Here is a 24,409-nt window from a genome sequence, read left to right on the forward strand (position 1 = left end):
TTCCCCCCAAAAGTTAATTTTCTGTTGCACTAATTTTTATCATAATACATTACATTGGTTAATAGCAGCATGTTATTCACAACAGATGTTCGTACCTGCATGCAGTTTGGTCACACTCACCGGTGACTCGAACCTCTCTTCTCTTTTCCAGCCCACAGATCAGCTTCCCAGCTGGTTTCCCTCCCACTTCCATGTCTGTCTTTTCTGACCCACTGGGGTTCTTCGGCTTCCTTACAGGATGAGAGCTCATGAAACACCTGCTGAGGACCATGAAACATATCATCACTCTGGTGCCTACGAAGGACAGAGATGCTTCCAGGGGCCTGGCCAACCTGACACCTCCTGCCAACTGGTCCAGGATAGAGTCTTAATGCCAGAAGCATGTGACCTATAGCCTTTTATATACCCTGATAGCTTTCTTATATGCAGGGATTTACAAAACCAAACACCATTATTGCAATTCAGTAAGTGAAATTTCTGAGAAATCGCCAATAAAAAAAAAAAAAATGGGATACAGACCTAAATAAAGAACTCTCAGCAGACGAATCTCAAATACCTGAAAGACAATTAAGGAAATATTCAACATCCTTAGCCATCAGAGAAATGCAAATCAAAACAACTCTGAGATTCCATCTTACACCTGTCAGATTAGCCAAGATCAAAAACACTGATCACAGTTTATGCTGGAGAGGATGTGGGGTAAGGAGAACATTCCTCCATTACTGGTGGGAGTGCAAATTTGTACAGCCACTTTGGAAATCAGTATGGTGGTTTCTCAGAAAATTAAGAAACATTCTATGTCAAGACCCATCAATAGATGCTCAATCATATCACAAGGACATGTGCTCAGCTATGTTCATAGGAGCATTATTTATAATAGCCAGAACCTGGAAACAACCTAGATGCCCCTCGACCAAAGAATGGATAAAGAAAATGTGATACATTTACGCAATGGAGTACTACACAGCAGTAAAAAATAATATCTTGAAATTTGCAGGCAAATAGATGGATCTAGAAAAAAGCCATATTGAGTGAGGTAACCCAGACCCAGAAAGATAAATATAATATGTATTCACTCATAAGTGACTTTTAGACAGACATAAAGCAAAGAAAAACCAGCCTACAATTCATAATCCCAGAGAACCTAGGCAACAAAGAGGACCCTAAGAGAGACTTACATGGATCTACATAGGAAGGAGAAAGAGACAAGATTTCCTGAGTAAATTGGAAGCGTGGGGGTCTCAGGAGAAAGCAGAAGGGGAGAGGGGAGAAAGGGAGGGGAGGGGAGAAAATTTATAGCTCAATAAAAACAAGAAAAAAATTATCCAGAAAAAAAAGAATGGGACTCTAAATCAGTACAAAGTTCTAAGATGTTTTTTGTGTACTGACTACATTTCTTAAGTGTAACTAGTTAAGCTAGAAGTTTGTGATCACTAACTTGTAGAAAAATGTAGCACTTTCTGAGCATTTCCACCCCCCCCCCCCCCCCCCCCCCCCCCCCCCCCCCCCCCCCCCCCCCCCCCCCCCCACCCCCCACCACCCCACCCCACCCCCCGTGGCTGGGAATATAGCTTTGGTAACCATAGTAACCCCCCACCCCCACCCCGCTCCTGGCCAAGGGAGGAAGGAAGTGCTTGATTTGCTTTGGCATCTTGCTCCTTGAATTAAAAGGAATTTCTTGGGAGACTTTCCTTTCAGGTCCAGCTGGGTACCTGCCTGCCCCCAGGTGAAAAGTAATTTCTTTCTCTGGGGCTTGTTTAGCAACCCAAGGCTTTTTCCTGTGTCTCTAGGGCTAAAAGTATAAACAGTTAGTCTCCTGGGCCATGATCTTATGTTAATTGAAACCAAGGTGAAGGGAAAAAAATAAATAAAAAAATAAAAACCCAAACACCATTATTGTGATTCAGTAAGTGCAATTTCTCTGATTTAAATGCATACCCTCAAGTTTATGTATTCGAAACTTCATCTAAATGCATCCTGCCAAAGTGACTGAGCCCTTGGGCGGGATAAGGCTGTGTTGGGTCTGTTTTCATGAGTAGATTTAGGCTGTTGTTGCAGTCATGAGCCCCTTGCTGCAGGACTGGGGTCTTGGAGAAATGATGAATCTGGCCCTTCCTTCTCTTTCGTACTCCTTCACACCTTTATTATTCAGAGTTTCCATGTGTATTTTCCTTACCAAATTGTGAGACTGTCAAGGAATTGTTTAGGTAATAGTCAACATTATATCTGTAGGCCCTTGCTGGATATTTTGTATCTAGTAGACATCCTGGCCAGTTAGTTGAATGAGACCTATGTATCTAGCCTGACCATGTTAAACTTCCATGAAGTGCCTCTGTCACAGCCACCCTCAGTATACGCTCAGGATGATTGACCAGGATTCTGTTGACAAGTGGTCCCTACAGGAAAGGCCACGGATGGATGGATGGCATAGAAGCTGATGGATCTCTAGGCAGTATTTAGCAACCTCTCAAATTGCCCTGTCATAGACTGCAAGCTAGACAAATCATTGGCCAGGATATGTACCCATTCAGCTGAAAAAAAAAAAACTATATATCTAAGGACAATGGGTACAAAAGAAGCAAGCAGCAGCATTTTCGCCAGAAGGATGCCGAGCCCCTCAGTCACCAATGGTAAGGCAGTTGTCACTATAGCAGTTGCATAGCACCCCAGACTCTCCCAACAGTAACAGAGTTCAGAGAGGAAACTGATCAGCTTTGCAGGGAGGAACAAGGTACTTCAAAGTAGGATGTCTTAGTCAGGGTTACTATGCTGTGATGAAACACCATGACCAAAGCAACTTGGGGAGGAGAGGGTTTATTTTGTTTACATTTTCATATTACAGTTCACCATCAAAGGAAGTCAGGACAGGAACTCGAACAGGGCAGGAACCTGGAAGAGGGAGCTAATGCAGAAGCTATAGAGGGGTGCTTTTTTACTGGCTTATTCTCCATGGCTTGCTCAGCTTGCTTTCTTATAGAAGCCAGGACCCCTTGCCCAGGTGTGGTCCTATCCACAAAGGTCTGGACCCCCCTCCATCAATCATTAATTAAGAAAATGCCCAACAGGCTTACCTACAGCCCGATTTCATGGAGCCATTTTCTCAGTTGAGACTTCCTTCTCTACAATGATTCTAACTCCTGTCTGATGTGGGATTTTCTCTGTATGCTGTGCATATCATTGCTTAATAAAGAAGTTGTTTTGGGCCTGTGATAGGGTAGAGCAGAGCTAGGCAGGAAAGCTAAATTGAATGCTAGGAGAAAGAAGGAAGCGGAGTGAAAGAGAAGCCATGTAGTCCTGAGGGAGCCAGATGGAACTTTACCTGCTAAACTGCAGTCACGTGGTGATACACAGATTAATAGAAATGGGTTAAATTAAGATGTAAGAGTTAGCCAATAAGAAGCTAGAGCTAATGGGTCAAACAGTGATTTAATTAATACAGTTTCTGTGTGGTTATTTCCAGAGTCTGGGTAGCCAGGAAATGAACAAGCGGCCTCCTACTATAAATTGACTCTACTATATAGTGGTCGACTATATCCATGCAAAACCTGAGAAAGCTTGGAAAGGAACTCTAGACACAGAAAAACAAAGTTTAGCTGCATTTTTCTTTCCAGCTGGTGGTGTGCTACAGCTACAGTGGTAGCAGAAAAAAAGCCATGAGGTTTTAAAATGGCAGCTTTCTGGGCCATGCTGCCAGTGTGAACTCTGGCTCTTTCAGGAGGTCAAGCATTCAAATGGGGTTTGTGAGCAGAGTGCCACAACTTGCTTAATGGTGACAGACCCACTCTGTGTTTGAAAATGGGGCACATGTCAGGGAAAACTAAACTGAATGCTGGGACAAAGAAGGCAGAGTTGAGGAGAAACCATGGAACCACTGCCAGAGACACATATGTTGGAACCTTGCCAGTAGGCCACAACCTTCATGGTAAAATATAAAAATACTGGAAATGGGTTAATACTAGATGTAATAAAAGCTAGCTAGCAATACACTTAAGTGATTGGCCAAGCAGTGATTTAAATAATAGTTTCTGTGTGATTATTTTGGGAGTCTGGGAAGCTGGGAAAACAAACAAGTGGCTTCCTACTACATATGTCAAGTTGACGTAACTAGCTAGCACACAGGGTGAGTCTCCTTGTTGGATGTGATGGGTGAGAAATCATTCTACCAGGCTCAATTTTTTTTCTGAGTTGTGTTTGGATGAATAATTTCTAGTCCTAAACAGCATAGAGGAGCCTCATAAGAAAAGGACTTTGGGGGCTATGGAAAAGATTCTGAAAGGTTGCTGGGAAAGGGACCCAAGTTAAAATTTCTAGTACCCATGTATTCACTGGGCCAGTGGCAAATGTCTATAACCTTAGAAATGCGAGGAAGGGTATGTGTTAGAAAAAGGTGGTTCCCAGGGCCTGGCTTCCTAGCCAGTCTAGCTGAAGTGGCAAGCTCTGGGTTCAGTAATAGATCCTGTAATTGAAAATAAGGTGGGAAGTAACAGAAGGCAACACCCAGTGTCGACTTCTGCATACACTATACACACAAACACACACACACACACACACACACACACACACACACACACACATCAACTAGAAAAGATAGCCTTGCACTGGTAAAGATGTAGATGTGATTTATCTGTATGTTTAAACGAGTTTTGGAATGAGAATGGGCATGAAAGATATCTGCAAACTAGAAGAAATGGAATGCCAATGGATCTATTTGAGTTTCTAAAAGAACAAATATTCACCTCGAATATGCACTCAAAAGAGGTTGGAGCAGGATTCTAAGTGAACTTTTAACAGCTGTCACTGAAAAGGCCATCTCAGTTCTCTGAGTTCAGGCAGTACAAGGGAGGACTTTCTCCTGGCTGCCTCGCTGGCACTGCCTCCTTTCCTAGCACATAAATACCGCAGGCTGGCCTCATGGATCTCAGCTGGGCACAGCAGGGAAGCCCTGCAAGACTCTCTGCTGGGAAGGAAACTTGGAGCCAGAACTGCTGAAGGAAAGCAGAGATGGAACTGATCCCCAACTTTTCCACAGAAACCTGGGTGCTACTGGCTACCAGCCTGGTGCTCATCTACATGTGAGTAGCTTTCCAAACTTCTCCCTATCTGTAACTGGAGTTGGGATGATATCCAGGCCCCCCTCTCCTTTCCCTGTTGGAACACCCGAAGAGAACATGGAGAAGTTAAAATCAACACTTGGGTAGTGCATTTGCTACTGACATTATTGCTGATCCTTTGAGCTCCGGGCTTTATGGTTCCCTCCCACACTCAGAAGGTTTTGACAAGACTTGCTCCTGGGAAGATGTAGCTGACTCTCAGTCTGCACTTAGGCTAATCAACATCAAATCAGAGAACTCATAAACAATTGGCCACCATAACCCTTCTGAGTTTTAGGAGTGGCAAGATCACGGAAGGTGCTTAAACTTTTTTTCACTATCCTTGCCTCCTGGCTTTTCTTAGCATGGAGTGAGGTATGTAGGGTTGAGGATTGTCCCCTGTCATACTTATGCCTATTGTTTTTTTCTCATACCCCAATATACTTTTCACAAATTCCTATTATGCATCCTACCGGAACCCTCACCTGAAAACCCTTCCCTCTGGATAACTCAAGTTCATTTTGCCTTGCAGTATCCAGAACCATTTCCCACTCAGTGCCCGTTTTTACAGCAGAGGACGGGTAGCACGGATCCCAAGGGAGGGTCTCCGTTGCTGGTTGGACCACACTGAAATGTTCCTGGCATTTTCTTTCTTTTACTTTACAGATATGGAACCTATTCTCATGGGGTTTTTTAAGAAGCTTGGCATTCCTGGACCCACACCTCTGCCTTTTCTGGGCGCCGTTTTTGGGCTACTGAAATATGAGTACTGTTTGAGCTCTTACTCTTCTTATGGATGCAACTTCCTATGCATCCGTTTATGAGTCACTTCCATAGATGCAAACGCCAGTCCTCGGGATGAAGTTTAGGGCCGTTAGACCACCAAAAACTGTGTGTCCTACCAGGGGCATGCTTAGGCTTCCTTTTAGGATTTGTTGGCATCCCTTTAAAGGTAGCTTTTTTTTTTTTTTTTTTTTTTTTTTTTTTTTTTTTTTTTTTTTTTTTTTTAGAAAACAGTGGCTGCAGACACGTTAAAGCGTTCAGGACTTCACCCTCAGGTTGTAAGGACCAGCAGAAGCCTGGGGGTTTTCCTCAGTGCAGCCTCCAGGAAGGCACAGGTTCCTAAGCCAGCACTCATGGGAAGCCATGCCTGGTCACGGTAGCGCTGCGCCAGCCTGTGTGCACTAGACTAGACTTCACACCCGACTCTGGAGCAGTGTTTGTTTTCTTCCTGCTGGCCAGCTCTGCAGCATCCGTGGATGAGGTTGCCTGTATATTGACTACAGGGATCTCCCCCTTACCAGAAACCTCTCAGGGACTGCTAAGTCCCCCGCAGTTACTTCATTGACTCCATGCAGGCTTTAGTACCCAGGGCATCTTTGAGAGTTTGACAGAATAATGGTGTTGTGTGTTGGTTCTTTTCCTCCAAGGCAGCATGCTGAGGGCCAGTGTGAGCGGAATGGGGCTGGGCTGTGACTGAGACAAGGTGATGCTTGTTCCTCGCCCTCAGATACACGGGGCAAATGAATTTTGCTTTTCTAAATGAAGGCAACGTCCTTTATAGGAAGGATGGTTCTATCAAATCTCTAGAGCTCTTGAAAATGCACCATAAATGCCACACCGGTCATTAATGTTGCCTGGTTCATGGTGACTTGCTTGATGTGTAGAGGCTGGCGCCCGGCAAGCAGACAACGAACTCAGGCGCTGAAGGCCATCATCAGCAGAGCCTCGAGCGGGCTGCTCTCTGCTAGAATTTCCTTCGCCGAAGATTCCAGTTGTCTGCCAGAGTCCAAGTTTCAGAGTTAGATGCCTACTGCAGACCTGAGGTCTAGATGAGACCCTCATTGCCTCGCGGCTGCCTAGGAAACCCTCGAAAGGGGAACAGTTTCCATAATCATCCCAGCACATTTCCCTTCCTGAACCTTCTTTTTTGTATTAAGTCACGGCTTTACCAACAGGAAGAACATTTCCTTTTCTCACCTTTGCATCAAAAACTCAGAGCTAGTGTTCCCTTTGCTCTGCCCTGCTGTAGAAAGGGAGCCTCTCATTGATTCCCGCATTCCGTCACGATTTTCCCATCATATCCACTCACCCTCTCACGTTCTCTCTTTTCTTTTAATCACTTCTTTATTTTTTGATTTCCCTTTTTGTTTTCTCAATTTTCCTTAGTTCTCTGAGAATTTCATGCAATGCATTCTGAGATCAGATTCACTCCCCACCCCAAGATCCCCTGGGGCCACCCCTTCTTCCCTGCCCACCCAGTTTGTATACGCTTTTTGGAACCCATGAAGTCCAATCTGTGCTGCCTATATACTAGAAGTTGTGTGGCCATACACAGGATCGTGGTTAGTCTATCAGGAACTACACCCTTAAGAAAAGCAGTGGCCAATTGCCAACCGCTCCTCAGATACGGGTGGGACTTCATGCCCTTCTCTCCTTTCCATGCTAGGCGTTTGTCTGGCTTGTTCTTGCTCAGGTCCTGTGCATGCTTTCACAAGTTCACTGTGAGTTCCTATGTGCAACTGCCCTGTTGTGTCCGTGGAAACACTTTGTTGCGGCGTTTTCAGTCTCTGGCTCATGCAGCCTTTCTGCCCTTCTTTTACAATGATCCTGTGCCTAGGGAAAGGGAATTGTTATACAGATGAGATGGCCCATTTAGTGCCGTTTCTTATTCTTTGCACCTTGGCCAGTTGTGGCTCGTTTGTTTCCGCTCCTCTAGATGTTGAGATGAGGTCTCAACATGTAGCCCATCCTGGCCTCAACTTGTCCATCTTCTTGCTTTTTCCTGAGTGCTAGGATTACAGGTGTGTGGCACCAAGTCTGGCTTCACTCTGTCACTTTCATACTAATAAAAACAAGTGGGATAACCCTGAATGAGGAGACAGAACAGTATATACCCTGGGAGGCTTATACACATTCCCTTACTTTAGAATCTTGAGGAACAGTTCTCTGTGGTCTAGGATTTCAAAGACAACTCACACACATGCACACACACCCCTTCAGATGAGAAGCTACTTGGTATCCATAAGTAAGGACAGTTCTTTCAATAGATCCAACGCTGAGAAAATCCAAAAACAGCCTTAAACACTCCATTCCAGACACCACTTCTAGTCTCCCCTATTCCCTTCAGGTGTCTCTAATAAGAACTTGCCTCTAATCACCAGTGAGGGACAGGAAGCCTGATTTCACAGAAATTGAGTCATTTGTACCCCAGTTAGAGAAAGATCCATTGTATACAGGCTAATAATGGATTTAACTTTCTCTCCGCAGGGTTTGTGGAAATTTGATATAGACTGCTATAAAAAGTATGGGGAAATATGGGGGTGAGTAGTCTGGAAACTTCCACTGGGTGGGCTTGTAGAATGAAGCACTCCACTGCATGAGGACAAAGTCTTTGGAGGTTGTCCTGCCAGGGTCTACTACATCACAGTTGTTAATTCGAACAGCATGAATTCCATTAGGGCTGTTGCCTGCCAGCGTGATGAACCAAGGGCTCCAAGACTCAATGTCTTTGTGCCTAATGCTCAGAACCTTCTGATATGGGCTCAGAAATGCAAGATCATATCTATACCAATTCACTTTTTAGTTAAACCCAGAACTCCTTTATATTAACTTAAAAGTAATGTATGCTCTTGAGAGACAGACTGGGAGATGTAAGTAAGCAAATTAGGAACTCACTTATATCCACTTTAAAAACATCCTTAGCATGAAAAAAATTAAATTTACTGGAAGTGTATATGGGTATTTTCTGTCTATCTAATTCTGCTGCCTTTGAAGAAGAGATCTCTGGGGGTCAAACCCAGTGCCACACACTTGATAGACAAGGGCTCTACCACTGAGCCACACCTCCAACTCAGATACTGACAAATTTAGACACCAAAGGATGGTATTGGCAATAACTATGTACATTTGCCTAGCCTTAACCTATGTTCCAGTGTTCACTCTTAACTAGGACGTTTTTGAAGGGCCATGTGTCTCTTCCCTGCTTTAGCCACGCTACCCTTCATTTCGCGTGACTCCAGTGGCTTCTATGGTTAGAACTTGAAGTAGGGGAGCATGGTGCTGTGCTGTATATAACTGGGGGTGTGGCCAGTGCAGCCTCAGGGGCGGAGTCTAGAGTCCCAGGTGTGTATCCAGGTGCAGAATCTGGCTTCTGAGGTTGAGTCCACCTGTTTTCCCACCTCAGGTTTTATGATGGCCGACAGCCTATGCTGGTTATCACAGATCCGGAAATTGTAACCCCCGCTTGGCGGGTCAGCTATTCAGGGTCCCCTGAAGGGGCGCTAACCTGCAAGACATGAGCTGGAGAGAGGAAGGAAACCAAGCAAGATTCTATTGTCAAGGTCTCCGTTTATTGGGGTGAAAGTTACAGTTTATATACCCTTGAATGGGATGGAGGTAGGTAGGCAGGAACTCTGCCAGGTAACTGAAGGTCATCAGCCAGCACCTGGAGTAAGCCAAAGCATGTGATCCATTAACATTGGAGTAAGGGGTGGGTTCCGTTAACAGATAGCTCTCAAGATAGTTGGGATGAGGGGTGGGATCTCTGTAAACATCCTTAGGGCAATGACCTCTGCTATCCCTGTAAGGACGATGGTCCCTGACAAACCTATCCTTAGGAAAATGGTCCCTGACAGGAAATCATCCAAATAGTGCTGTTGAAAGAATGCTACTCCTTCTTCACAAACTGTCGGGTAGGTGTCCTTTTTAGAAAGTAATGTCTTACTTTCATTCAATTTTATTTTATTTTTTTTTCTTAAATCTTTCGTCATAACCATTCAGTTCTGGAAAGAATTAGATAATCACGAGAAAGAGCCATCACTGTGCTCAGAAAAGGTCTTGGTTTTTATAAATGGTAATGTCTTGTATGAGTGTAAATATAGTCCTGCCAGTATACAAGACAGAATTAGTATTGATATCACTAGGAGTTTACTCACGTGTCCTCTGAGTGGCATTCCCTCATCTGCGTGTTTGTATGAGCAGTGTGTTGGACATTGTTACACATCCTGTTTAGTGTTGAGGCTATACAGTGAAGACCCAGGACTGTCCCTTCACCATGGAACTTCCTCTTGTAAACGTGTGGTAGTCATCGTGAGAATCCTGTCTTTTCTTCTTGGCAATGTCTGATGCATTTTTTTTTTTTCGAGACAGAGTTTCTCTGTGGCTTTGGAGCCTGTCCTGGAACTAGCTCTTGTAGACCAGGCTGGTCTCGAACTCACAGAGATCCATCTGCCTCTGCCTCCCGAGTGCTGGGATTAAAGGCGTGCGCCACCACCGCCCGGCCTGTCTGATGCATTTTTATGGATGCCTTCGGGGTCAGCTTTGAGAATATTTTGCTTGGTTTTCTTATTTTTTAATGGTAACTAATAGTTTCATATTTTACATTTACATCTATGGTCTATTTGCAATTTTTTTGGTATGAGATACAAAGGTCAGGTAAAGATTCCTGCTATACCATGCATGTTCTATTGTTCCAATACTATTTTGGGAGAGGCCGGTCCCTCCAAAGCTTATCAGTCCTATTACTTGTGTGGGATTCTTTCTCATGTATTTTCTTCAATCAATTGATCACAGTGTTTCCCCCTCTTTGGGGACCATTCCCTCTTGAAGAGTGACATTGTGTGGATTAATTCCTTTTTTTTTTTTTTTTTTTTTTTTAGAATTTTGTGGTTGGTTCTCAGACCTTTGTTTTTCTATCTTAGTTACGAATATTTTTGTCTCAATTTAAAAGCTCAGTGTGATTTTGATAAAAATTGAAATAAATATAGGGGAAATATTTTTTTTTCTGTTTTTTGAGATGAGGTTTCTCTGTAGCTTTGGAGCCTGTCCTGGAACTAGCTCTTGTAGATCAGGCTGGCCTTGAACTCACAGAGATCCACCTGCCTCTGCCTCCCAAGTTCTGGGATTAAAGACGTGTGTCACCACCACCCAGGAAGGAGAAATATTTTTACTGTGCTATGTCTTCTAATCCATGGCTACCATGGACCGCTCTGATTTTTAGTTTGCCTTTGCTTGCCTCATAGACTCAGAACATATTTTGTTATATTTATGCTTTAACTATTTAATTTCTAGCTATTGCTATGACATCACTTTCTCAATATTTCTCCACTTATCATCGCGATTATGTGCAAATACAATTGAATTCTGAGTTGTTGTTGCACCCTACGACTTTTCCAAACTTACCTCTTCTTTCCGTACATTTATTCTGTCTGCTGCTTGGTGTGCTCCGCATGGGCAACGGTGGTGCCTGAAAACCAGGCCACTTCCACTCGTGGCTTTGCAATCTGTGTGTCTTCCATCGGCTTTTCTTACATTATTGCACTAGCTGGCATTTCTAGGACAGTACTGAGTAACAGTGGTAAGAGGAGACTTCTGGATTGCTCCTGGCTAGAGGGTCAAGCATTCAGGCTTTTACCATCAAGCGTGAAGCTGGCTGAGGCTTTTGTGTACATTTCTTCATGGAGTAGAAGTTTGGGTTGTTGCTTTCCTTCTGAGCATCTAGTATAAAGGAATTTTTAAAAAGTTCATTTTGGCACAAACTACAGTTTTGGAAGAGAGAAGAAAATTCATAGCTAGGAATAGAATTATCTTTCTTTTTTCCTTGTGTCCCTGTATATAAAATTCAAAGGATATCCCTGTGGGGCTAAAAAGACGTCTCAGCAGTGAATCAAACCCATGTTGTTCACAAGCATCTGGAACTCCGGTCTCCTGCCTCCTGAGGCTTTCTTCTAGCCTCGGTGAGCACTGTACACACACAGAACATGGATATATATGTAGGCAGACACCCATATGCATAAAAATAAAAATAATTTTTAGCCGGCGGTGGTGGCTCACGCCTTTAATCCCAGCACTTAGGAGGCAGAGGCAGGCGGATCTCCATGAGTTCAAGGCCAACCTGGTCTACAAGAGCTAGTTCCAGGACAGGCCCCAAAGCTACACAGAAACCCTATCTCAAAAAAACAAAACTAAGGGCTGGAAAGATGGCTCAGAGGCTAAGAGCATTGCCTGCTCTTCCAAAGGTCCTGAGTTCAATTCCCAGCAACCACATGGTGGCTCACAACCATCTGTAATGGGGTCTGGTGCCCTCTTCTGGCCTGCAGGCATACACACAGACAGAATATTGTATACATAATAAATAAATAAATACTTTTTAAAAAAGAACAGAAAAAATAACATCATTCATCCTTACTGAGATACAATTCATATATAAAATAATGTACCCATTTGCAATGTATAATTCAATTTTTGCAATGATGAATTCATCACCATTGTCAAGTCAGGGAACATTTTATCCAAGAAAACCTGCACTTTTCCATTCCTCCCTGCAATAAAAACACCAGTTCACTGCTCCTGTAGATCTACCTATTCCACATATGCCATAAAAATACATTATAAATATGTTATAGAATGCATAGAATTTAGTGACTAGCTTCTTTCATTTAACATAACATATTCAACAGAACCATTTGTTGCTACTCCCATGTTCTGTAGACAAATCAAATTCCGTACCATCTGATGGTCATTCAAGCTATTTTCAGATTCAGGGTATTGCAAATAAACTCTTATGGACATTGGCATCTGAGATTATGATTGAATATTTTTTTTCATGTTTTCTTGGTAGGCACTTGGGGTGAAATTTGTGAATTACATAGGAATTCTGTGTTTGACTTATTGAGCAACTGAGAAGTTTTTTCTTTGATAGATGCAGCATTTTATGTTCTGGTTAGGAGCTCATGAGGACTCCCATTCGACTTTGGATTGTTGTAGTTGTTTCATGATGTTCATCCCAGCCCCCTAGTGGACATTCAATAGTACAGCACTCTCCCACCTGGGAAACATTCTTGTCCTTAGATAAACATCTGTTCACCCTTTGCTTCTGTATAGCTGAATGGTTTACATGCTTGTAATTGAGCTGTAAGATTGGCATGTGTATCATGAATAACAGTTACTTTCCAGACATGTAACTGACATATTTTCTCTATTTTAGATGTCTTTTAATGTTCTTAATAGGATCCTTTGAAGTACCCATTTAAAATTTTTATGATGTACAACTTAATGATGTGCTGTGATTTAATCTCTAAATCACAAGGTCAGAGCTAAGGTTATGAACATTTAACCCCTCCCCCCAGTTTCATCTTAATTGAGCAGCGTATTTCTGAAACTTTTTCCCCCTGGATACAAGTTCCTGGTTGTTCTGGAACTTGCTATATACAACAGGCTGGCCTTTGTCTCACAGATCTACCTGCCTCTACTTTCAGAATGCTGGGATTAAAGGCATGTGCTCACCATGCCAATCTTAGACCTAGATCTTTGGCCCACTTTTAGTTAAATTGTATTCACTGTTATCAAATTTATTCCTTTCTTACAAAGAGGTACAAAGAATGTAAAAGCTGGAAGGTTTTAGAGGAATATCATCTTCTGGACACAAAGAGCTATCACACTCTCAAACTCACAGCAGTTCCACAAGATCAAGCCAACCGATATTCCTTCCATAGATACAGGAGATGCTGTCTAGGTCCCACCCCTTTCTGAGGGACTTTTGGCAGCTGATAGCTGCTGTGGAAGAGAGAATCATTCTTCTTTGTTGGTGTGGCCACTGGTCAGTTTCCTGTGCTTCAGTGGATGGTCCCACGCCCATGCACATGAAGGCAGCACTTAAGACTTAAGAGTTTTATTAAATAACAACAACCTGAGGTTGTGAAAGGGATGTCTGAGGGGATCTTGGAGAAGCTGCAGAGAGAATATAGGAAGTGGGGTAAAGATGTTAGTTCCTTGCATGTAACAAATATTTCTTCCTACATTAAGTATGTCTTAAATTTTGTTTTAATTATGTGTGCGTATACACGAGAGTGCCGTGCCTCTAGAGTCCAGTAGAGGGAGGTGGGCTTGCAGTTATGAGCCATTCAGAGTCAAGTGCTGTGAACTGACTTGGGTCATTGTCTGTTCTTTAATTTTGATTGCTAAAACAGACTTTAATTTTAGAGTGTTTTCTGGTCGAAGCAGAGCTTGGGGTATGATACAGGAAGATTCCCTGTATACCTCTGCATACACTCCTCCACCACAGTGAAGCATCTGCAGGATGAACACTCTACCATTTCCTGCCTATTTTTGTTTTGTCCTTGAAGGAAAAATGATCTCACATTTACTAATAGTAAGTCATTTGTCCTAGTCACTCGTGCTGTCACTGTGACAAATGCCTGACAAAACCCTTCAGGACAGGATTATTCTGACCCACCATGGTGGGGAAGACCTGGTGACAGCAGCAGGAGACCGCTGGTCACATTGCGTGAGTAGTCAGGAAGAGGAGAGCTGAACGCTGGTGCTTACCTCACACTCTTCTCTTTATTCATTTGGGGACCCCAGGCCATGGGATGTCCCACCCACATTTAGGACAAATGGGTCTGCCCACATGGTAATGTTCAGTCTCGTCTCCTAGGTGATCCTAGATCCTGTCAAGTTGTCAGTCAGTATTAATCACTGCATTTCTTTACGTTTATAAGTGTGTATGAGGACAGATGTAGTGGGCAGAGCTACACATTTGTGGTGGTGAGTCTGCTCTAACAGGACAGAGGGGCCACAGGGGGGCACCAGAGTGGAATTCAGTCCCGGTGACTCTGGACCTCCTTTCTCTGTTCTTCCCTAGTCAGCTGGGGGCACCATTTGAATTTCTTCTCATCTCAACTGTGATGTTCTGCTTTGATCTTCATTATCTGCAATGTTCTTTTCCTTTTAGCTTTGTCTGATATGGAGATCACAGCCCAATCCAGTTGTTTTCATTTTTGCTGGCTATGAAGTCACAAGCACATCCATTTCCTTCATTATGTATACACTGGCCACCCATCCTGATGTGCAGAAGAAACTTCAGGATGAGATTGACAGAGTTCTGCCCAATAAGGTGAGTGGATGGTACCCAGAGAGGGAGGGCAGAGGTAAAGGATTAGAAAGAACATGTCTCATCTCTTGCAATGAGAATTTTTTTACAGAGAGTCATACAATGGTTCTTCCATCCTTTTTAGCAAGTGTCTAAAAAAGAAACAAAGGGAGGGCCATAGGAGATGAACGCAACCCTTAAGAAATAACACAATCTTTAATACAGTGCTGGCTCTGATGTATCTATATTATGACAGTAATACTAAGTAAGAGAAACCCAGAAAACCTGTGTGACACTTGAGAATAAGCACCAGTCTCTCAGGTGTCTGGACAGTTATCTCTGTTGGTGTCCTCGGATGCTGTCCCCACTATCTACGGTGGTAGGGAGGCCTTCACTGGTCTCTGCAGTCTGGCCTGACACTACTCTCAATGGCTCTGCTGTCCAGTCCAATAGCAGGGCATTTGTGTGTATGTGTGTGTGTGTGTGTGTGTGTGTGTGTTTGTGTGTGTGTGTGTGTGAGTCAACTAGGGGATTCTTTTCTTTTCTGTGGTTTTCATAGTGTACCAGAGGACTTCCTGTCTGAAGCCCTGACTACAGTTAGTATCAATTTCATAAGTTCTTGGCGTGTCAGTGCCCTCTGCTGGCCATAGCTTGCATTACAGCCTGTGTGCTGGACAGTTCTCTCAGGGAGTTTCTAGGTCTAACCCTCTGAAGTGGCTAATGTCTCAGCTGCAGCTGTATGGGAATGCAGCTAGATGTGCTCAAGAGGAGTGCCTGCTTTTGTGCTTTCAACACCTCCTAAGTGTTGGTCACCTGCCGGAGGGACACAGCTGTGGGTGTATCAAGGACAGTACTAGGACTTTATTAATAGAGGGGCTCTAGAGCAGAGAGGGACCCACCTTTTGAGTTTGGGCTCAGGGCTGTCACACGCTACAATTGTTCTCAGTATAGGAGACCTGGTCAGGACAATCGATGGGGGACACCTTTCTCTGAGCGCTTTATTTCCTCAGCCTCCTGCCACATTTAAGCTCCTAAGCACCTAACCCTCCCACGTTACACAACTGTTTCTCAGGTAGTCTCTTGCCCTAGCATTGTGGCACATTAAGTTCAGCCTCCTTGTCTTGTGGTTGGTCCCTATCCTCTGCCTCCCTGACCAGTTCAGTCATTCCCAGTGACAGTGGGACCCCTCCCCACGGTTGCAGGAGTCAACCCCCGTGTGACCTCACTCCTCACTGGTTCTGAAGTCTGTGGAGGCTGTGGGAGTGTCCTAGAGGTAGGACTCCCCACCCTTTTCATCTAGCCTTTTGGTTTTTTTGGAGGGCCTTTGCCTTCCCCCTCCCCTGGAACTGGGGATCAGGGCAGCCAGAGCCATCTTCGGCTTGGTTTCTTTTCTATGAATCATCCATTTTTTTTTCACCAAGCTTTTTTGATGTCCTACTACCTCCTTTGTGTTTCTGAAGCTCCTCCTCTCTCCTTGACATAGACTGTGTTTTGTTTTTTCTTGTTTTTCTGACTCTTCTTCACACACAGAGGCAGTTTATAGTGTGCTATCTTCCCAGAAGTTTCTATTTCATTCACACTTACTACTCTCACGACTCCCAAAGGAGGTAGTTAGCAGATGTTGCCTCGTCTGAGAAGCTGGCGACACAGTTCAAGCACACCGTGCTATTTATGAGGACCTGAGCTTGATTTCCAGAACCCATGTGGGGAAAAAGTTGTAATTGCAGCACTGAGGAGGCAGACGGTGTGAGCCTGTCTTCTCCTGGAGCCAGCCGACCTAGACTACTTGATGAGCTCCAGGCTACTAAAAATCTGTTTCAAAATATATGTAAAAAGTGGACTCCACTAGAAAAAGACACCCAAGGTTGTCCTCTAGCTCCCACATACAGGTCAACTCACAGCAATTGTGCACATGCCATGAACATGCACACACATGCATATGCAAAACCAGAATAACCAAAAAAGCCTGATGTGAATCAAGTGGGGAATCTGTTCCTTGCATTGATGTTATTCCCTTGGTGTGCACGGACAGTCTATGGTGATGAGACGGTGACCTCAGTGGACTTTGACTGTAACAGTCAAAATATATTGGTCATATATGATCACATGATAAAGAAATCAAGAGCACAGCAATTCTGAGGATGAGGGGATCTGGACAAGGGATGAGAGGCTCTGGACAAGAGAGTGTCCCAGTTGGCTCCTATATTAAAAATTATACTTCACATCCTAATGGGCCATAATCAGGACACAGGTCATTATAGGTGCAGAATGATGTATTAAGGCTAAGCTCTGCAAATCAAGGTTAGCCCTTGGAGTTTCTGATGTGTGAGAGCACTACAAATGGAATTGAAAAGTGAGTCCAAACCTCATCTGGAAACATCTGTTTCCTCTTCGCAGGCACCTGTCACCTATGATGCCCTGATGGACATGGAGTACCTGGACATGGTAGTGAATGAAACTCTCAGATTGTACCCGGCTGCCAGCAGGCTAGAGAGGGTCTGTAAGAAGGATGTGGAAATCAATGGAGCGCTTATTCCCAAAGGGAATCTATCCTCTTCATCGGGATCCCGAGTACTGGCCAGAGCCTGAGGACTTCCGCCCTGAAAGGTACAGAGACCTCAGGGAGGGGTCCTCACTAGGAACCAGGTGAACTAAAAGTATTATCATGTTGCTTACTGGAAATGGCATATATGTGACTTTGTATCCCTTTGTATCTTTCTGTCTTTGGGGAATTAGACCTTTTAACATTACAAGGTGAGCTTGGCATGGTGGTGCACGCCTTTAATGCCAAAATTTAGGAGTCAGAGGCAGGCAGATCTCTGGGAGTTCATGGCCAGCCTGGTCTGCAGAGTTCCAGGGCAGTCAGGAAAGCCTGTCTCTAAAAACAAAAACAAGCAAAAGAAAAAAAACCAAACCAAACCAAACCAAACAACAACAAAAAGCCTTGTGGTGGTGGCACATGCCTTTAATTAACTCGGGAGGCAGAAGCAGGCAGATCTCTATGAGTTTCAGGTCAGCCTCGTCTACAGAGAGTGTGCCAGGACTGTTTCACAGAAAAACTGTCTAAAAAAAAAAGAAAATTACAAAGTGACCAGGCGGTGGATGCACACGCCTTTAATCCCAGCACTCAGGAGGCAGAGACAGGTGGATCTCTGTGAGTTCGACACCAGCCTGGTCTACAAGAGCTAGTTCCAGGACAGGCACCAAAGCTTCAGAGAAACCCTGTCTTGAAAAACAAAACAAAACAACAACAAAAAAAGAAAATTACAAAGTGATAATTATTGATGTTGTAAAAACAGACCAGAAAAAAAGTATTCATGGCCAATGAGAGTCCCAATAGGCTAACATTAATTCCATTAATAGTGAAAATATGTCCTCAAGAACTTATTTGTAGGCATGTAAAGGATTTGCAAAAGCTAGTATATTTTAGTTGTATTTTGAATCACTAATCACCCAAACACTAACCTGTTGAAGAATATTACTTTTAACTATGTAAAGATGTCTTACATTTGTTTGTGTTGCAGAATATTACCTTAACTATGTAAGGGTGTGCTTACATTTGTTTAATGATGTAAAGATGTGTTACCTAAGGCCCCTGATTAGTCTAATAAAAAAGCTGAATAGCCAATAGATAGGCAGCAGAGGGACAGGCGGTGCTGGCCTGCAGAAAGAATAAGTAGGAGGAGGAATGTAGGCTGGTGGAGGGGAGGAGAGAACAGAGAGGGAGGTAACAGTCATGGAAGAAGCAGGAAAAGTAGGACATAGAGAATGAAAGAAGGGTGAAAAGTCCCCAGGCAAAACATAGGTGAAGAGAAATAGGTTACATTAAGTTGTAAGAGTTAGTGGGGCAAGCATAGGCCGAGCATTCCCAACTAAGAAGTCTGTGTCATGATTTGGTGTAGTGTGGAGCTGTGGGCTGCATTCCCACCGGGCTCCCGGTGGCCCGGCTAGCTCAGCTGGTAGAGCATGAAACTCTTAATCTCAGGGTCGTGGGTTCAAGCCCCACGTTGGGCGCCATTCTGTAGTATGGAGCTGTGGGCTGCATTCCCACCCAGCTCCCAGTCACCTGGCTAGTTTATGCCCCAAAATAATTACACGGAAACTGTATTCTTTTAAACACTGCCTGGCCCATTAGTTTCAGCCTCTTATTAGCTAATTCTCACATATCTTGCTTTAACCCATATCTAAATCTACATAGCACCACGAGGTGGTGGCTTATCAGGAAGATTCTAGCGTACATCCATCTTGGGCTGGAGCTTCATTGCATCTGTCTCAGAGAGGAGAGGCATGGCGATTGCCTGAGGCATCTGCCTGAGCCATCTACCTCACTTCCTTCTTCCTGTTCTGTCTACTCCACCCACCTAAGGGCTGGCCTATTAAATGGGCCACGGCAGTTTCTTTATTAACGAATGAAATCAACACAAACAGAAGACTCTCCCACATCAATTTGGGATCTGGTTGGCAGCCCAAGGAGAACCTGCTCCACATCTTGTCATATAGATAGATAGATCCATAGATCGATAGATAGGTCTTATTTGGTGACTAGGCAGTAGTTGGTGTTAAGTGATATCTAAACTAACATATGTAGGATTCTTGTTCTTTTTTGATGTATTCTGTGCTGGTCCCTAAATACCATTAGCTCTAAGAACTTTCCCCATTATCTGTCTGATTAGAAATTGCCTTCTTGAAGGTTGAGGTAGTAGCATATTTTCACTTTAATTCTGACTTGTCTTTCAGAATGAGAACATATATCCATTCCAGAGTTTTGGTATTTAAAGATACACTTCCTTTCTAAAAGCATTTAACTCAGCTCAATTCAACACCAAAGGCTCCTCTATTTTAAAGGACATGGAAAGATCATTAGTTTGCAATTTTATTTATTTTTTTATGTGTATGGGCATTTTCCTGCATATATCTGCACATGTACCTGGTATCTGAAAAGGCTAGAGGAGGGTGTCAGATACTTGTGCTGGGAATCTAATCTAGGCCCTCTGGAGAAGAAGCCCCTGACTCACAATTTTGTACTGAGACATCCACAGCAGGGGTTCAGCTCTGATTGAGGGCTGCAAGGACTCCAAACACAGAGCTCTTTGGATCGATGTTCCATAGCCTCATTTTCATCCCTACTGTGGCTCCAGGTTCAGCAAGGAGAACAAGGGCAGCATTGATCCTTATGTATACATGCCCTTTGGAAACGGACCCAGGAGCTGCCTTGGCATGAGGTTTGCCCTCATCAGCATGAAACTGGCTGTCATCAGTGTCCTGCAGAACTTCACCCTACAGCCTTGTAAAGAAACCCAGGTGAGGCAGACGCCTTGTACAGAATAAAGGATTTGAGGAACAAGTGACCTATGAGCTCTAAGGTCCTTCCATTCTGAGCTGTAAGTCTGTCTGGCTAAAGCACAGATAGAGAAACCATTTAGAGTTCATGCCGATCAGAACGACTTAGGTATAGTGTCTTTGAAAACATGTCCAATTTTTTTTTAAGATTTATTTATTCATTATGTATACAGTGTTCTGCCTGAATATGGTCTTGCAGGCCAGAAGAGGGCACCAGATCTCATTACAAGTGCTTGTGAGCCATCATGCAGTTGCTGGGAATTGAACTCAGGACTCCTGGAAGAGCAGTCAGTGCTCTTAACTGCGGAGTCATCTCTCCAGTCTCTGAAACCATATCCAGTTTTAAATTGTGTGGCTAACTGGAGACAGGGAAACTGTTGCACACACTCATAGCACAGAATGATAACCTTGCTGTGGTTTGTGAATGGTGGGCTTCTAGAGCTAAGATCCTAGGAGTCAGGAGCTTCCCAGCATTGTAACTTTAAAAACTCACTGTGCCTAGTTGTCTCAGATACACGGAAATAATTTACCCAGAGCGTAGATTTAAGAGATCCATACTGGCTGCGGTGCACACTGATTTCAAGCACTATTATAGTATATAAAGAACTTCTATGGGGCTGCAGAGATTGCTCAGCTGTTAAGAGCATTGGCTGCTCTTCTAGAGGTCCTGAGTTTAATTCCCAGCAACCACATAGTGGCTCACAACTGTCTGTAATGAGGTCTGGTGCCCTCTTCTGGCCTGCAGACATATACGCAGACAGAGTATTGTATACATAATAAATTTTTTAAAAATATTTTTAAAAATTAAAAAAAAACAAAAACATTGTAAGAAAAATGTATAGCCCGGCGGTGGTGGCGCACGTCTTTAATCGCAGCACTTGGGAGGCAGAGGCAGGCAGATCTCTGTGAGTTCGAGGCCAACCTGGTCTATAAGAGCTAGTTCCAGGACAGACTCCAAAGTTACAGAGAAATCCTGTCTTGAAACCACCTCCCAAAATGTAAAAAAACCGAACAATACATTTAGACAAGTTGAAATGTTGCTTCGTCCCCAAACTTAACACAATTGTCTTTTGTTCCAAATAAAGCAATGAATGATAAGGCCGTTTCTAAGCTCATGTATGTAGCTCCTCCCATCAGCTGTCTTTTCTTTCTGGGCCATTAGAAGAGAGGTAGTTAACACCTCGTTTGGCCCATAGGGCAGTTGGGTAGCTACCCTGTATGTACAGTGGTTCAGAAAGATGGACAGAAAAGACTTTAACCTAGAAAGCAGGCAGGTCTCAATCTTCAGTCACCCATAAGCTGACATTCTTCAAATTTCTTGATTCCCTGGTTTCCATACCCTCTACCAAGACCAGATTACTCTGTTGGTGGCTTCCCTTCTCCCGTAAGACTGAAGAGACTTAGGCAAAATGATTACTGAAAACATTGAATGACTCAGAAGGTCACTATTTATACTACCTAGGGGACTAGGAGGAGATGTTAGGAAACAGGCTCAATGCTCCCTGAAGTTCTTGCCCACCCTTAAACTGAACAGGCACAACCGGCCTGAGAAGTTGAGTCGGGCCCATAGAGGTAAAATGTCTGACATCTGTTCAGGATTGGCTTCTAAGGGTCCACAAACGTAAGATTAACTTTACACTGCCTATAAAAGCAGTCTTCCACACACTTACAATGTCATCTAAACTTTTAAAACTCAGCCTTTTCACTTAAATTTGCATCAATGAAGAACACAAGTCAACATGTTCCTCCCCTTCAGGTTCTCTATACAATAATTACTCAAAAAAAAAAATACTCCAAAATGGCTTTATTGCAGGAACAGATAGACTAGTGTCACTACCCAATGCTAACGAAGATGTATATATAAAGAATTCACGACATATGAAGACAAAGGCGTTTTGCGTATATAAAATACTACTGTCCTGAATGTGTTGTTTTGTTCTGTGATTCCTGGCTCATTCACTGCTTCTCAATGTGCTTCTTCAACCACCACAGATACCCCTGAAGTTAAGCAAGAAAACAATTTTCCAACCAGAAAAACCGATCATCCTGAAAGTTGTGTCAAGATAAAATCACAAATGAAGCATGAATTTCCCTCAAGATTTCTGCTGTTCTTCAAGGGGGCTGTGCCACCCAACATCAGAAAATCTAATTTGCTTGTGAATGAATCAGCTTAATTTCCTTGATGATGAGGTGTTCAGAAGTTCATTGAGCATACTCAGTGTTTGTGCTGAGTATCATATATTGTGTGATTTAAAGGAAATGAGAGATACGGCGATTTTTCTTCGATTCTAAGGGGACCATCTCCTTTGAGCTCCAGTTTGCCATTTGCATATCTGAGTGTAATAAGCATTTCTCTATAATCTTATCAATCATGTTTAATAAAATGGGAAGTGCTGTGGTGATTCTTGAAATAAATCTGTTTCAAATGTTGTTCATAATATTTTACATTTCAAATAGAAATCATCTTTCCAAAAATATGTGATGTCTTCCTATGCATCAATGGGGGCACTAAAACACAGTTCATAAAACTGAGAAACAGCATTTCTGATCATGGTTACTCCTTGCTTGGATCCAGTTTGGTCTCCATTTGACTTATCAGAGCTTCGTGATATTTACTTTGATGCAACACAATGCTTAGAAATTTTATTTACAGTTTATTAATTTTCAAGCTTTTTAAATATAGCTAAAACGAGGGGGGGTAGAGAAGTGGCTCAGTGGTTAAGAGCACTGACTGCTCTTCCAGGGAACCTAGGATCAAGTCCCAGCACCCACGTGGCAGCTCCCAACTGTCTGTAACTCCAGTTCCATGAGTTCCAGAATGTGTGGACTGGATAGAATGGGGCGTGTGAGCTCAGCCTTCATTTCTCTGCTTCCCGACTGTGAATTTAATGCAGCTGGCTGCCTCTCGATTTCCGCAGCCACGCCTTCCATGCCAAGACGGACTGGACCCAAACTGGAGCTTTTGTCAGGGATGTGTTCTGTCACCTGGCTTGAGCTGAGCACAGGGTTTCACATAATTAAACAAAGGCCAGCTTTGCTTACTGGAAAATGAATGATAGTATTACAGAAAACCCTTTTTTATTCTTCACTGCAATGCCAATATGTCAGAAACATTCAGTCACAGTATGACTTCCAGGGAATCTCCCAGATAGTACCCAGCCCATTGTGTTTCAACTGCCTATCTATTAGAACCCTTTCTAATGCTGTTAAAGCCATCACATCTTGCAGGAGACTTAAGTTGGGTATCATGGGGTATGCCAACAATCGAGGCACTTGGGAAGCTGATAGAGGTGGACTATGAGAACAAAGTCAGCATAAGCTACAGAGGGAGACCTTGTTTCAAGAACAATAGAAACTGAGTCCAACTAATACCAGTTTTCTTTCTTTTTACCACTACCTTTATTTATCCTCATAATTTTTCCAGCTAACCAGGATAGAGTGTTGATTGGACAACTATATCCACATAAAACCTGAGAAAGCTTGGGAAGGAATTCTAGACACAAAGGAACAGAGTTAAGCATGGCTTCTTGGTAGCAGCATCTTCTCAAGCAGACTCTTGTTAGTTTGCTAGAGGCAAGCATGTCTCATTTAAGAGATGCTTCCTGATTCAGCTTTAGCTGCAAAAACCTTGCAGCTCTTTTAAGAGGCCCTGCCACCAAACACTTAAATGGTGTTTATGAATAGCCAACAGCATGCTTCTTAGTGGTGGCAGGGACCTTGAAACTCTATAGAGTTGTAGCAATAAACATGGCTCCCCACCAGTATCTCTGCCAGGAAGCTAGACTCTCAGAAAGCTAAGGAATGGGGTGGATCCAGTCATCAAAGCCATGGCTTTAATCCTATCGCTTAGCAATTTAAAGACTCATGTGGTCAGAAAAAGAGAGATATACAATAAAGATAGATTCAGACAAAAAGAAAAAGCCCCCAAATGGTTTACATTGTGTTTAAAAATATGTGTAGGCTTGGGAGAGAAAACAAAAAGGATAGCTAAAGTCCTTAAAAAGAAAAGAAACAGAGTAGTTGGGTGTGGTGGCACACACCTTTAATCCCAGCACTTGGGAGGCAGAAACAGGCAGATCTCTCTGAGTTTAAGGACATCCTGGTCTAC

The 24,409-nt window shown here is 43.3% G+C and overlaps 1 protein-coding gene and 1 non-coding gene across 2 annotated transcripts; both read left to right on the forward strand.

Moving 5' to 3' along the window:
• The first annotated feature begins 4,939 nt into the window (after positions 1-4,939).
• LOC119825483 (cytochrome P450 3A25-like) lies at positions 4,940-22,645 on the forward strand. The gene is given in 6 exon segments (XM_042055915.1): positions 4,940-5,072; positions 14,824-14,985; positions 17,359-17,507; positions 17,509-17,568; positions 20,100-20,262; positions 22,294-22,645. Coding segments are annotated over 5 exon segments (522 nt in total). The 5' UTR covers positions 4,940-5,072; positions 14,824-14,910; the 3' UTR covers positions 22,369-22,645.
• Positions 18,903-18,975, forward strand: Trnak-cuu. Its single transcript has one exon. It is a non-coding gene; the product is annotated as a tRNA-Lys (tRNA).
• Positions 22,646-24,409: the final 1,764 nt, after the last annotated feature.

Source organism: Arvicola amphibius, chromosome 10 (genome assembly GCF_903992535.2).
Source record: "Arvicola amphibius chromosome 10, mArvAmp1.2, whole genome shotgun sequence".
Lineage (NCBI taxonomy): Eukaryota > Metazoa > Chordata > Mammalia > Rodentia > Cricetidae > Arvicola > Arvicola amphibius.